The 13,413-nt window shown below is 38.0% G+C and overlaps 1 protein-coding gene across 1 annotated transcript; it reads left to right on the top strand.

Annotated features, from left to right (window-relative positions):
* Positions 1-574: 574 nt before the first annotated feature.
* LOC118585271 (late cornified envelope protein 1C-like) lies at positions 575-1,227 on the top strand. Its single transcript, XM_036189604.1, has one exon. The coding sequence runs from the start codon at positions 592-594 to the stop codon at positions 1,033-1,035; it is 444 nt and encodes a 147-aa protein (XP_036045497.1). The 5' UTR covers positions 575-591; the 3' UTR covers positions 1,036-1,227.
* The last annotated feature ends 12,186 nt before the right edge of the window (positions 1,228-13,413 follow it).

The following is a 13,413-nucleotide window of genomic DNA, read 5'->3' as shown; positions in this document are numbered from 1 at the left end:
AGGCAGCAGGCTATCATTTTGGCTTGGGAAAGTAGGGAGCCCTGGTTCCTGGGTCTGTTCACACACTTCTCTGAGGAACAGGACACCATCAGGCTGACACTGACCTTGTCACCTTTAGCCTGAGCAGGTAGTGATTTGTATACCTCTGAACTCTGAACTCACAACAGGCCCTAGAGTTCCATGGCAACCTTGAGAGGGTTTACATACTTTTCTTTAAGGGGCTCAGCTTACTCCCTCAGTGACATAGAAGGTGCTTTGGAATACTGACCTTAAACTAAAGACAGCTTCAAGCCATGGTTACTCTGTCCTTTGACAATCACTTTTCTCTTAAACAGTCAATGTACTGTCACATGTATGAGGACTAGAACCAGGAGAAATTTTACAATGTCACTAGATAGTCATTCAGTGCATCTGGACACCAGGTGACAATTACTGCCTCACTTGCATGCTTTTCTGAGGTTCTGAATTCATGAAGAACACACTGTGACAGCATGAATATGTTACAAATGAGAGGACTCTGAATGGTGTCTTGCCATGAGTGATTCTGACATGTGTGATTCTCTTGCAGCTTCTGAGCACCCACAGGCCAAGATGTCCTGCCAGCAGAGCCAGCAGCAGTGCCAGCCCCCTCCCAAGTGTGCCCCCAAGTGCCCTCCCAAGTGCCAGACTCCAAAGTGTCCCCCCAAGTGTCCTCCCAAGTGTCCTCCCAAGTGCCCCCCTGTGTCTTCCTGCTGTAGCCTGGGCTCTGGAGGCTGCTGTGGCTCCAGCTCTGGGGGCTGCTGTGGCTCCAGTTCTGGGGGCTGCTGCAGCTCTGGGGGTGGTGGCTGCTGCCTGAGCCACCACAGGCCCCGCAGATCTCTCCGTCGCCATCGTCACAGTTCTGGATGCTGCAGCAGTGGTGGCAGCAGTGGCTGCTGTGGCAGCAGTGGAGGCAGCAGTGGCTGCTGTGGCAGCAGTGGAGGCAGCAGTGGCTGCTGTGGCAGCAGTGGAGGCAGCAGCTGTGGCAGTAGCCAACAGTCTGGTGGCTGTTGCTGACCTGCTGAGGAAGACTTCAGACAAGTGTTGCAGGAGGAAGCCATGCTCAGCAGACTGCCCATGCAGCTGCGCTCTCTCTTCCTGAATCCCTCCTTGCCCTGTCCTCAGAGATGCTGAGGTCTCCTGTGAAAGGGTCTGCATTCCACTCACCAGATGACAATGTCCCCTTGCCTCTTTGTTTCAAATAAAAAAGCCTTGCCAACCAGTCCTGACAAGACTCTTGGTCATCTTCTCAGCACCATCCTCATCCCCTCCATTAGTCATCTTCTCCTGCACACAGAGACTGGCACTCAGAACTCTTGTCCCCTCCTAGACATGTATGTGTTTCCTATGACTTTGCACCAACTGTTCTACTGTATCTGTAAGAACTAACTTGGTCTTTTTAATAGTAACCTGATGTCAGAAGTTAGAAATGGCAGTCACTCCTCACAATAATAAAACCTGAGGACAAACCCAGTGTCAAGGGATTTGCAGGTGAGTGTTCACTACTAGACACTCATTAGAAGGATGAAGATTCAATATTATAATTAAACAGGGACAATCAGCACATCAGTCAGTCTCTTCTCTTCAACTTCATTTTTTTGTTACTCTTTATCAGACAAAACTTGACCTACAACTCCATCACTTTGAGTTTTCATAACGTGGGAACTTCTGTAGGGGTCTCTGGGATTCGGACTTTGATGACTTTGGGCGTGTACCTGGAACTGTTGGAGCTAGATCCCAAGGTAATTCTAGTTTTAGTTTTGAGGTTCCTTTTCTCCAACATCTTCACCAGCATTATTTGCCACAGGTGTATTTTATGGTAGCCACCATGTCTGCTGTAAGCTGGAATCCCAGTTTTATTTCCATCAATCTGATAAATAATAAAAATAAATATTTTCCATATATTGCTGGACATTTCTCTTTCTAGTACTGGCTGTTCATTTCATTTCTCTTCTTATTAATTGAGTGATGTTTCTGAGAACATTTTAATTCTTTTTGTCTTCTAGGTATTAATTCCCCCAACAAATGTATAGTTTTCCTTATTTTTCTCTCATCCTGTAAGCTGTCTATTTACTGACTTACCTTTTTGAGTATGTACTTTTCAAGGTCATAAATCTCCACAATTCTCCTTCCCAAACATGAAGATCATTTTAGAAAGTCCTTGCAGCTTCCTATACCCTGAAGTCATTTCTCCTTGATTGTCTGGAGGAGTTGTTAGACTTAGATTTGGGACTTTGATTCATTTGAGCTGATTTTGGGCAGGGTAAGATGAATGTATCTAGTTGTTTCTTGTGTATGAGGATATCCAGCTATCTCAGCACCATTTACTGAAGGGGTGCACTCTTATTCAATGTGTGTTAGTGACACTTTCATCAAAGACCACATGAATGTATCTGTGTAGGTTTATCTCTGGGTACTGAAGGCTAATTTACTGGTGTACACATCTATTTTCTGGCCTTATGTAGCAGTCTTTGCAATTTAATATAATTATTTTGTTCCGAAGTCTAATTTTAATAGATACTTTGATGCTTTTGACATTGTCTTTTCCTTATTTTATTATTTTGCTGGTGTGTGTACATTTTTCTATTTCAGTAAAAATTCATATTTTATTGTATTTGATAAGGTTTAAATGAATTTGGAGATTGCTTTCTGTAATACAGTTTATCTATCTATCTGTATGTGAGAATGGGTGGTCTTCTCATCTTTTGTTTTTTCAAAATTCTTTCTTCAGTTTTATACAGTTACATTGTGGAACTCTTTTACTTCCTTGCTCCTGTTTATTCCAAGGCTTTCTGTTTTATTTTTTTAATGCTATCATGAATGGTACTTTTTTCTTTTGTACTTTTTTTGGCTTATAAAAATGCTACTGCATTTGAAATATTGATTTTGTAGCCTGAAATTTAGCTGAACATTGTATCTAAGGTTCTTTGTTTTTTGTTTTCTTTTTCCTGGTAGAATTTTAGGGCATTTCACATTTATGATACTACTGTCTGCAAACACAGATAATTTGTCTTCTTCCTTTTCTGATTGCATTCTTATTTTGTCTTTCTCTGACAGAGCTCTAGCTAAGATTTTAGGTCTGCAGAAAGTGGACACCCTTGCCTTGGTACCAATTATAAAGGAAATAATTTTATTTTTATTCAATTTATGTTATGTTGGATATATCCTTTCTATTCCTAGTTTCTTCAGGGCCTTAATCATGAATGATGTTTAATTTTTCTGTATGCCATTTTGGCACCAATGTTGATGGTGTTTGCATTCCTGTCACGACCTTTGTTCATATATTTTATTGCATTTACTGATCAGTAATTATTCAACCATTCTATTATCTATGAAATCATACCAACCACCACGGTAATCTAGTTATTTAAAGTGCTTAATCTTTAATGATTTAATAAAATAGTTATTAATTCATTAATTTTCTAACATAATGTCCTGTAGTTTGATGACATTTATACTTTTTCTCCTAATAAGACCTACAAAATACACTTCCTTGTCTTCTTCTGAGTTCAAGTCCTCTTCTTGGTTTTGTTTTATAACCAAGAAAGTCCCATCTGTGCTGCCCATAAAAACCAGAGTATGGAGACCTCCTCTGGAACATGGTCAGTCTAGGAGTGGCCACATACTTATCCAAAACTGAGTCTCTTATTCCAGAAGCCAAAAATTGTTCATATGTATTCAGTTTGTAGGTGCCCTCAGTTGCTGTGGTTTTTATGAATGAACTAGTCCTCTTTCTTTTTTTTTTTTTTTTTTTTTTTTGGTTCCCATCTCACCTATGCCTTTACAATATTTTCACAACCTCCTGTACAATGGTCCATGTGTCTTGGGTGGTGTGTGACATAGATATCTCATTTTGACTGATCGATATGGTAACACTTGTTCTCTGAAATTTGATCACTTGTGGTGTATTGCATTAACCATTGTCCATGGCACAAAATAATGTCGTTGTGATAAAGTGTGAGATTGACTGGCCTAGAGTATAGTGGTCCCTGTAATCTGCAACCCAAGGAACAGCAGAATATAGATCTATGTGAAGCAAGAAGGAAATATGACAGTGTGTGGGTGTAGATTGGCCAGGAACTAGGTGCCCCTGCCATGAAGTAGCTGACTTTTGAGAACTGATTAAATGGGATGTCTGGTAAACAGAAATATTCTTTATCAGATTCCTAAGGAATGCAGGATATAAGATTTTGTTCACCCAATAAGAATTATTCTACCCAGTCATTGCCCTCCTGTTCAGAATATTGTCAGCAGCACTCCCCTTTAGGGGTAAACTTTTGATCTAGCAGGACAAGCCCCCATTCTTTTACCTGGATCCATCTCCAAGCATCAACTGCCAGCAAAAGAAGATTGGTTTTCTCCAATGGAGTATCACTGTACATACAAACCTCACTTAAGGGCAGGCTGCATGCCAAGCACTAGATAATTATCAATGAAATCAATGGTATTTTGTAAATTTTTTTTGTCTCACAATGCTGTAGTCAGGCTTTTTTTTAAACCTAATGGTCCTTTGCTTATACATTATGGCTTCCAATTTTTGTTTATGAGTTCTGTGTTTGTGCAAACATTAGTGTCTCTACATGTACATGCAATTCTAGTGTTTCCCCCTTTTTTCTATTTGTTTATTTGGTTTATTCTGATTTGTTTTTGTTTTTCTGCTTCATTTCTAAAGATAGAGAGAAAGAATTCATAGAATTGGAAGGGTGAGGAGGTGAGGAGTATGTGGGTGTATATAAAGGAAGAGGGAAACTGATCTTAGTATATTTTGTAAAAATAATTATTCCTATTAAAACAAAATCTAAGAAAAAACATTGCCTTTGTTGTATCCATATTTGTTTTTATTTGATTTAAGAAATTTAAACAATTTCCTTCCTGAATTATTCTATCACACAACAGTCATTCAAGAGTTTAATTTTTAGTCTCAATTGTTTTTATATGCTTTCTTTTCTTATTTGTCATTCCTAATGGTTTCTAGTCTGATAAGGGAAAATCATTTTACCTTCCATATTTGTTAGGACTTTTATGGTCAAAATGTGATCTATTTTTAAGAGCATTCTAATAACTACAGAGGGTGAAGTCCTCTGTGCATGTGGTATTTTTGAAGTTTCGTCCATGTGTGTTGAATCCACACTTTCTTTGGAAGTTCATTTTATTTTTAGTTTTTATGACCTATCTATTGATAAAAGTAAAATATCAAAGTGAACCACTCACACTTGACATCCAGATTTCACACAAAAACATAACACACACACATACACACACACACACACACACACACACACACACACACAAACACTCACAAACATGCCCATACACACATATAGGGAGATAGATAGATAAGGGATAAATGTTAGTGTAATATTTTTTATAATTTTTGAAGAATTCTTCCTAAAAGAGATTAAAATAAAGAGATAGTTTTGAACGGTTTTATTACATGTCATCTATATATTATAATTAAACCACTAACAATAATCAAATAGTATTATTTAATAAGATGTTAATTAAAATTAAGTGATTTACAGACTTTATAATTTGAGAGTACTTATGTATCATGTGTAATTGTTAAACAGGTAGGCAAGAATGAATATCCTAAAAATCAGCATTGAATTTTCTTGATTTGGCCACCAGGGTGCAGAGAAAGAATCATTTTTCTATTTGAATTACTTCTGGTTAGAGTTTTCAGTGCTTTCTTATATTCCAGTAGAAGGAATATGTGGCCTTATAAAAGAGAAGTATCTGACAACTGATATCTTTGGAATGTCAACAGCTTTTGGTCAAAATAGTCATATTGACTTACAGCCGAAGTCTCCAGAGCTCACAGTCAAGGCTGACTCTAGTCTTCTCCCAGCCAGCATGGTACTAATGCACAACTATGCACAGGTGCTCAGCTGAGGACCTGGGAGTTACCCTACAAAAGGGCAGAAGTGTGGAGTAGCTGGAGTCACAGACACATCATCCTAGAAGTCCTAAACAGAGCCATGCATATCTACCATTGTGGAAACCATGGGTCATGTCCTGACCAATCCCAGTTGCTGAATCTTTCAGAACAACTGAGGAAACTACTTACCTGAGTCTGCCTCAGAGTTCAGGTTCCACTGGGGTGAGCCACATCTTTAGGTGTATCTATTTCTAAGCTTGCACATCAATGAAGATTCCAGTGAAAGGCATAGACATCAACAAATAGCTACAGAATGAGTGTTCAACTACTGAACACAAACCTTAAGACAGGTTGTTAAGGAATTCCCCATGACTACACTAAACATCATAGAATAAAGAAAAATAATGTGGACCTCAGCTGCTAATCATAGCAGCTAATGTTTGTTACATATAATTTAGAGAAAATCTTAACAAGAGAGAGAGAGAGAAAATATCATCATTGATCTGAGAAAAAATTTGAGAGCAGGTGGGAAATGCTTCTGGTAAAGCAGCACAAAAGCCTGTGTGCCAGAGACTAGCCCCCAGCTCCCATCCACCCCAGAACTCCCATCTGGACCAGAGGTGATTGCCTGGGGTCATACCCAGACAGGCCTGCCCCTAGGTCCCATCCCTGGGCACCAGCCATTCCGGTGAAGACCTGCCCAACTTGACCCCAGGTTCTGGCCACCCGGCAGGATCCCCCCTCACCAAGGTTCCCCTTCTCCAACGTCCCCCTGGAAGACCCTGCAATCTCCACACTCTGTCCCCATACGCATTTGCCTGAGACCCCAGCCACTGCCTGAGACTCAGAGACCAGCCCTGAGCTCTCATCTGGCCCAGAACTTCCATCGGGACCAGAGAGAGGCTTCCTGAATCTGTCAGCTCTGTCTGGACCAAGACCACTGATAAGAACAAGAATGAATCCACAAGGAGATGGGCAGATGTCAAGGCAGAAGTACATACAACAAAATAAAGAAAAATACAGCATCACCAGAACCTAGCCCTCCTCCAACAGCTAGACCTGAACATCACAAAATGGAAGAAGCAGAAGAAAACAACCTTATGAATAACATCATGAAGATGCTAGAGTCTTATATAGAAGAAATAAAAAATGAAGTGGAGGAACAGACAAACAAAAAATGGGAAGAACACCATAAAATACTAGAGGAAAGTACAAATAAAGCAGAAGAAAACAATAAGTCCCTGAAAGAAAACCATGAAAAAGCAATGAAACAAATGAGAGAAACAGTCCAAGACCTGAAAAGGGAAATAGAAAAAATGAAGAAGACGCAAACAGAGGGAATGCTGGAAATAGAAAATCTGAGTAAATGAACAGGAACTTCAGAGACAAGTATAACCAACAGATTGCAAGAGATGGAAGAGAGGATCTCTGGTGTTGAAGATATGGTAGAAGAAATAGATTCGTCAGTCAAAGAAAACAATAAAGTCAACAAAGTCATGACCCAAAATGTCCAAGAAATTTGGGACACCATGAAAAGACCAAACCTACAAATAATAGGGATAGAAGAAGAAGAAGAATACCAACTCAAAGGCACAGACAATATATTCAACAAGATTATAGAAGAAAACTTTCCCAACTTAAAGAAGGAAATGCCTATGAAGATACAAGAAGCCTATAGAACACCAAACAGACTGGACCCCCCCAAAAGTCCCCTTGCCACAAAATAATTAAACAACTAAACGTACAGAATAAAGAAAGAATATTAAGAGCAACAAAGGAAAAAGGCCAAGTGACTTATAAAGGCAAACCTATCAGAATAACACCCGATTTCTCAATGGAGACTTTGAAAGCCAGAAGGACTTAGATAGATGTAATGCAGACACTAAGAGACCATGGATGCCAGCCTAGACTAACATACCCAGCAGAAGTTTCAATCATCATAGATGGAGTGAAGAAGACCTTCCAAGACAAAGCCGTATTTAAACAATACTTATCCACAAACCCAGCTCTTCAGAAAGCACTAGAAGGAAAATCCCAACCTAAGGAAGTCAGATACACCTTCAAAAACACAGGCAATAGATAACAGCACAGCAGTAAACCCCAAAGAAGATAAGAACACACACTCTACCACCAAAAACAAAACAAAACAAAACAAAAACAAACAATCAAACAAAACCCCAAGCAAACAAACAGAAACCAGGAATGAACAATCACTGGTCATTAATATCCCTTAATATCAATGGACTCAATTCACCTATAAAAAGAAACAGGCTAACAGAATGGATACCATCTTTCTGCTGCATACAGAAAAACACCTCAAATCAAAGATAGACACTACCTAAGAATAAAAGGCTAGGAAAAGACTTTCTAATCAAATGGTCTTAAGCAGGTGTAGCCATCCTAATATCCAGCAAAATATACTTCAAACTAAAATCAATCAAAAGAGATCAAGAAGGACATTAGATACTCATCACAGGAAAGATCCACCAAGATGAAGTTTCAATTCTGAACATTTATGCCCCAAACACAAGGGCACCCACATATGTAAAAGAAACATTAATAAAGCTTAAATCACATTTAAAACCTCACACATTGATAGTGGGAGTCTTCAACACCCCACTTTCACCACTGGATAGATCTCCCAAATCGAAACTTAGCAGAGAAATAAAGGACTTAACTGATGCTATGTCTCAAATGGACTTAATCAATATCTATAGAGCATTCCATCCTAACAAAAAAGAATATACCCTCTCAGCACCCCATGGAACCTTTTCTAAAATCGACTACATACATGGCCACAAAACAAATCTCAATGGATACAAAACAATTGGAATAACTTCCTGTGTTCTATCAGACCACCATGGTTTAAAGTTAGATTTCAACAACAGAAAAAACTACAGAAAACCTACAATCTCATGGAAACTGAATAATGCTCAACTGAATCACCAATGGGTTAAGGAAGAAATAAAGAAATTAAAGACTTCCTAGACATCAATGAATACACCACATACCCAAACTTATGGGATACAATGAGAGCAGTGCTAAGAGGGAAATTCATAGCACTAAATGCCCACATAAAGAAGTTCTGAAAGCTCTAGAACAAGAAGAAGCAAAGATTCCCAGGAAGAATAGACTGCAGGAAATTATCAAATTGAGAGCTGAAATCAATAAAATAGAAACAAATAAAACAATACAAAATATTAATGAAACAAAGAGTTGGATCTTTGAGAAAATCAACAAGATAGACAAGCCCTTATCCAAACTAACCAAAAGACAGAGAGAGAGAGCATTCAAAACAACAAAATCAGAAATGAAAATGGGACATAAAAACAGATAATGAGGAAATCCAGAGAATCCTCAGGTCATACTTCAAAAACCTCTACTCCACAAAACAGGAAAATCTAAAGAAATGGATAATTTTCTGGATAGGTACATCCCTAAGTCAAATCAAGACCAGAGAAACTATTTAAATAGTTCAATAACCTCTAAGGAAATAGAATCAGTCATTAAAAGTCTTCCAACCAAAAAAAGCCCAGGACCAGATGGTTTCAGTGCAGAATTCTAGCAGATCTTCAAAGAAGACTTAATACCAATACTCTTTAAATTGTTCCACATAATAGAAGCAGAAGGAACATTACCAAACTCCTTCTATGAGGCTACAATTACCCTGATTCCTAAACCAAACAAAGATGCAACAAAGAAAGATAACTACAGACCAGTCTCCCACATGAACACTGATGCAAAAATACTCAATAAAATGCTGGCAAACAGATTCCAAGAACACATCAAAACAATTATCCACCATGATCAAGTGGGCTTCAACCCAGGGATGCAAGTTTGGTTCAACATACAAAAGTCCATCAATGTAATACACCATATAAACAAACTCAAAGAAAAAAAACCACATGATCATCTCACAAGATGCAGAAAAGGCATTTGACAAAATCCAACACCCCTTCATGATAAAAGTCTTGGAGAGATCAAAAATACAGGGAACATACCTAAACATGATAAAGGCCATTTACAGCAAGTCAACAGCCAACATCAAAATAAATGGAGAGAAATTCAAAGCGATTCCACTAAAATCAGGAACAAGGCAAGGCTGTCAGCTCTCCCCATACTTATTCAATATAATAATTGAAGTTCTAGCCAGAGCAATAAGACGACATAAGGAGATTAAGGGGATGCAAATTGGAAAGGAAGAAGTCAAGCTTTCCATATTTGCAGATGACATGATAGAATACATGAGTAACCTCAAAAATTCAACCAAGGAACTGATACAGCTTATAAACACCTTTAGCAACATAGCAGGGTACAAGATCAACTAAAAAAAAAAAAATCAGTAGCCCTCCTATATACAATTGACAAACAGGCTGAGAAGGAAATTAGAGATACACCACCCATTACAACAGCCATAAATGATATAAAATACCTTGGGGTAACTCTAACTGAGCAAGTGAAGGACTTATATGACAAGAACTTTAAGTCCCTGAAAAAAGAAATTGAAGATGTCAGAAAATGGAAAGATCTCCCATGCTCATGGAAAGGCAGGATTAACATAGTAAAAATGACAATCTTACCAAAAGCAATCTACAGATTCAATGCAATCCCCATCAAAATACCCACACAATTCTTCACAGACCTGGAATGAATAATACTCAACTTCATATGGAAAAACAAAAAACCCAGGATAGCCAAAAGAGTCCTGTACAATAAAACAACCTCGGGAGGCATCACAATCCCTGACCTCAAGCTCTACTATAGAGCTACCATAATAAAAACAGCTTGGTACTGGCATATAAAACCAACATGTGGTCCATGGAATCGATTGAAGACCCTGACATTAATCTGCACACCTATAAACATATAATTTTTGACAAAGAAGCTAAACCTTTTGTAACATTTGAGGAGACTAAAATCAAAGCATGTGAGACAATGAAACATTCCTCAAGGTCACATGGACACACATACCAGAGTCTGCCTCAGAGTTCAGGTACTATTGGGGTGACACATGTCCTTAGGTGTATCTATTTCTAAGCTTGCACATCAATGAAGATTCCAGTAGAAAGCTTAGGCATCACCAAATAGCTATAGGATGATTATGCTCAACTACAGTGGAAAAGCATAAATTCTAAGAAAGATTATTAAGGATTTCCTCATGACTACATTAAACATCACAGATTAAAAGAAAAATAATGTGGAGCTCAGCTGCATTATCAAAGCAGCTAAAGGTTGTAACATATAATTTAGAGAAAATCATAACCAAAGAAAGAAAATAGCACCATTCATCTAAGAACAAATTTGAGAGCAGGTGGGAAATGCTTCAGGTAATGTAGCTAAAAGGCTGCATGTCATGAATTTCTACTTCTGTTAAGTGGTATACATTCCCAAACAAGTCTTTGCTAATAACTTTGTGGTAGGTATCATTGGGAGTGTTAAGGTCTTCTATGGATCTGATGCTGCAACATTGAAAATGAAAGACCAATGGGCTTTAGGGGCCACATTGTGTAGTTAGAGTTTTTCTGCCTGGCCCAGTCAGGACAAATCTCTCTTACCCGCCAGTCCCACAGTCGCTCAGACCCAACCAAGAAAGCACATAGAAACTTACATTGTTTAGAAACTGTTTGGCTGTGGCAGGCTGCTTGTTATCTACTTTTTTTCTCTTAAATTAACCCATTTCTGTTAGTCTATATTTTGCCATATGGCTTGTGGCTTACAGGTGTCTTTACATGTTGCCTTTTAGGGCGGCGGCTGGCATTGTCTCCTCCAGCCTTCTCCTTCCCAGAATTCTCTTCTCTCTTGTCCCGCCTATACATCCTGCCTAGCCACTGGCCAATCAGAACTTTATTTACACAGAGCGATATCCACAACAACATTGATTTATAATTTCAGGTTAGTGTAAATATTAAATGTATTTCTAAAAGACACGGAGACAAATGATAGATAGATGAAAATATATGACAGAAGACAGAGGCATGGGCATCTTGCTATTTGAAGACATTCTATACAATTATAAATACATCTGTTTCTCTACCTTATTTTCTTGGTGCTCACCATGCTCTTGTGGCTCAAACTCATGTTATTATCAGGGCTTGGAAATTGCAGAATCCACCAGCATTTAAGGAGAAGAGATTTTGCCAATTTTGTTTGTTTATTTCTTTGCCGCTTCTCACTGATCTTTTTAGATTTAGGGAAATCTTACATCATGACTCATTACAACCATATCGATCTATGATAAATCACAACTTTTTCTTCTAAATCTGAAAAAGAGAAAAAGTTCTAAATATATGTTCATATATATTCTATGAACATGTAGAATATAAATGAAAATCAGGCATACAGAGAGAACAGAGGTCAAATGACCACAATAACACACTTTTCTGATTTAATAAGGAGTGATTCTATTTTAAATAACCTGCCTTCTTCAGTCAGAGATATAGTCCATTAGCCCTTGGTGACACATGCAGGAGTAGACTGACTCTGTTCCTTTGACCTTATAGGTGATATATATCATTCCCGTGACCTCATGTGAACCTTCTTCCTGATTTTCTCCTTACTAATGTGCCATCTGACCTCACTACTAATAGCATGACATATTCATGAAAGAGATGTGCTGGCTTGTACAGAATATCCAGCAATATTGAAACATTAAAGAAAAGGTGGCATATTCCTAAATAAGAATTACATGAAAATTCATGAAATATATGATATAAAATATATACTGAGACAAAGGTAAAGAAACAGATAAAATAAAGATGTCCATTTTCTCAGGACATAACCAACTTTGTATAATTATTAACACATATAAAATTTGACAAATATTGGGCTTCCTTGGGACATTTTCATACATTTAGCTTACTGATCCACTTTATCTTCTTTCCATTGCTATGTTTAAAGATTATAGTTTTATCTTAAATTGTGTGTTGTTGGATATCTATGTATATCTGTGCATGTTTCTGTGTGTGTATGTACATCACTTATGTAACTTTGGAGGTAAGAAGAGGGTGTTAGGTTCTCTGAAGGTGGTTGTGAGCTGCCTCACTTAGGTGCTAAAACAAAACTCAGAATTTCTATAAGAACAGCATGCATTGTTTACTGATGAGCCTTCTCTCAAGTACTATGATTGAAGAAAAGCATCCTCACTCTGTATTTAGAAGTTTGCACTGGTGTCTTATGTGAATAGTCTATGTGATCAGTTGATATTGTTTTATTTTCATAACAGTCTTACACTATCCTTAATATTATATTGTCATAGTAAAACTGGAAAATGACACAGTCCAAACAGACATTCAGAAACACACCTCAATATATCTTAATATTTTCCCGGATTTCTCATGCAGGATTTTGCTGGTGTAGATGTTTAAACTAGACTTACATAGGCACAGTTGGGAAGATGCAGACATTGACACTAACATGGAAGAAACCTCAAGGCTATACTAGCTCAATATGGGCCACATGCTGCAGGTATTACATTAAGAAGGAATAGAAATTTAAAAAGATGGAGAAGTGATTGGTTC

The sequence above is a fragment of the Onychomys torridus genome, chromosome 6, assembly GCF_903995425.1.
Source record: "Onychomys torridus chromosome 6, mOncTor1.1, whole genome shotgun sequence".
Taxonomy (NCBI): domain Eukaryota; kingdom Metazoa; phylum Chordata; class Mammalia; order Rodentia; family Cricetidae; genus Onychomys; species Onychomys torridus.
Note: the sequence above shows the minus strand (reverse complement) of the source record. Positions and strands in the feature narration are given on the sequence as shown.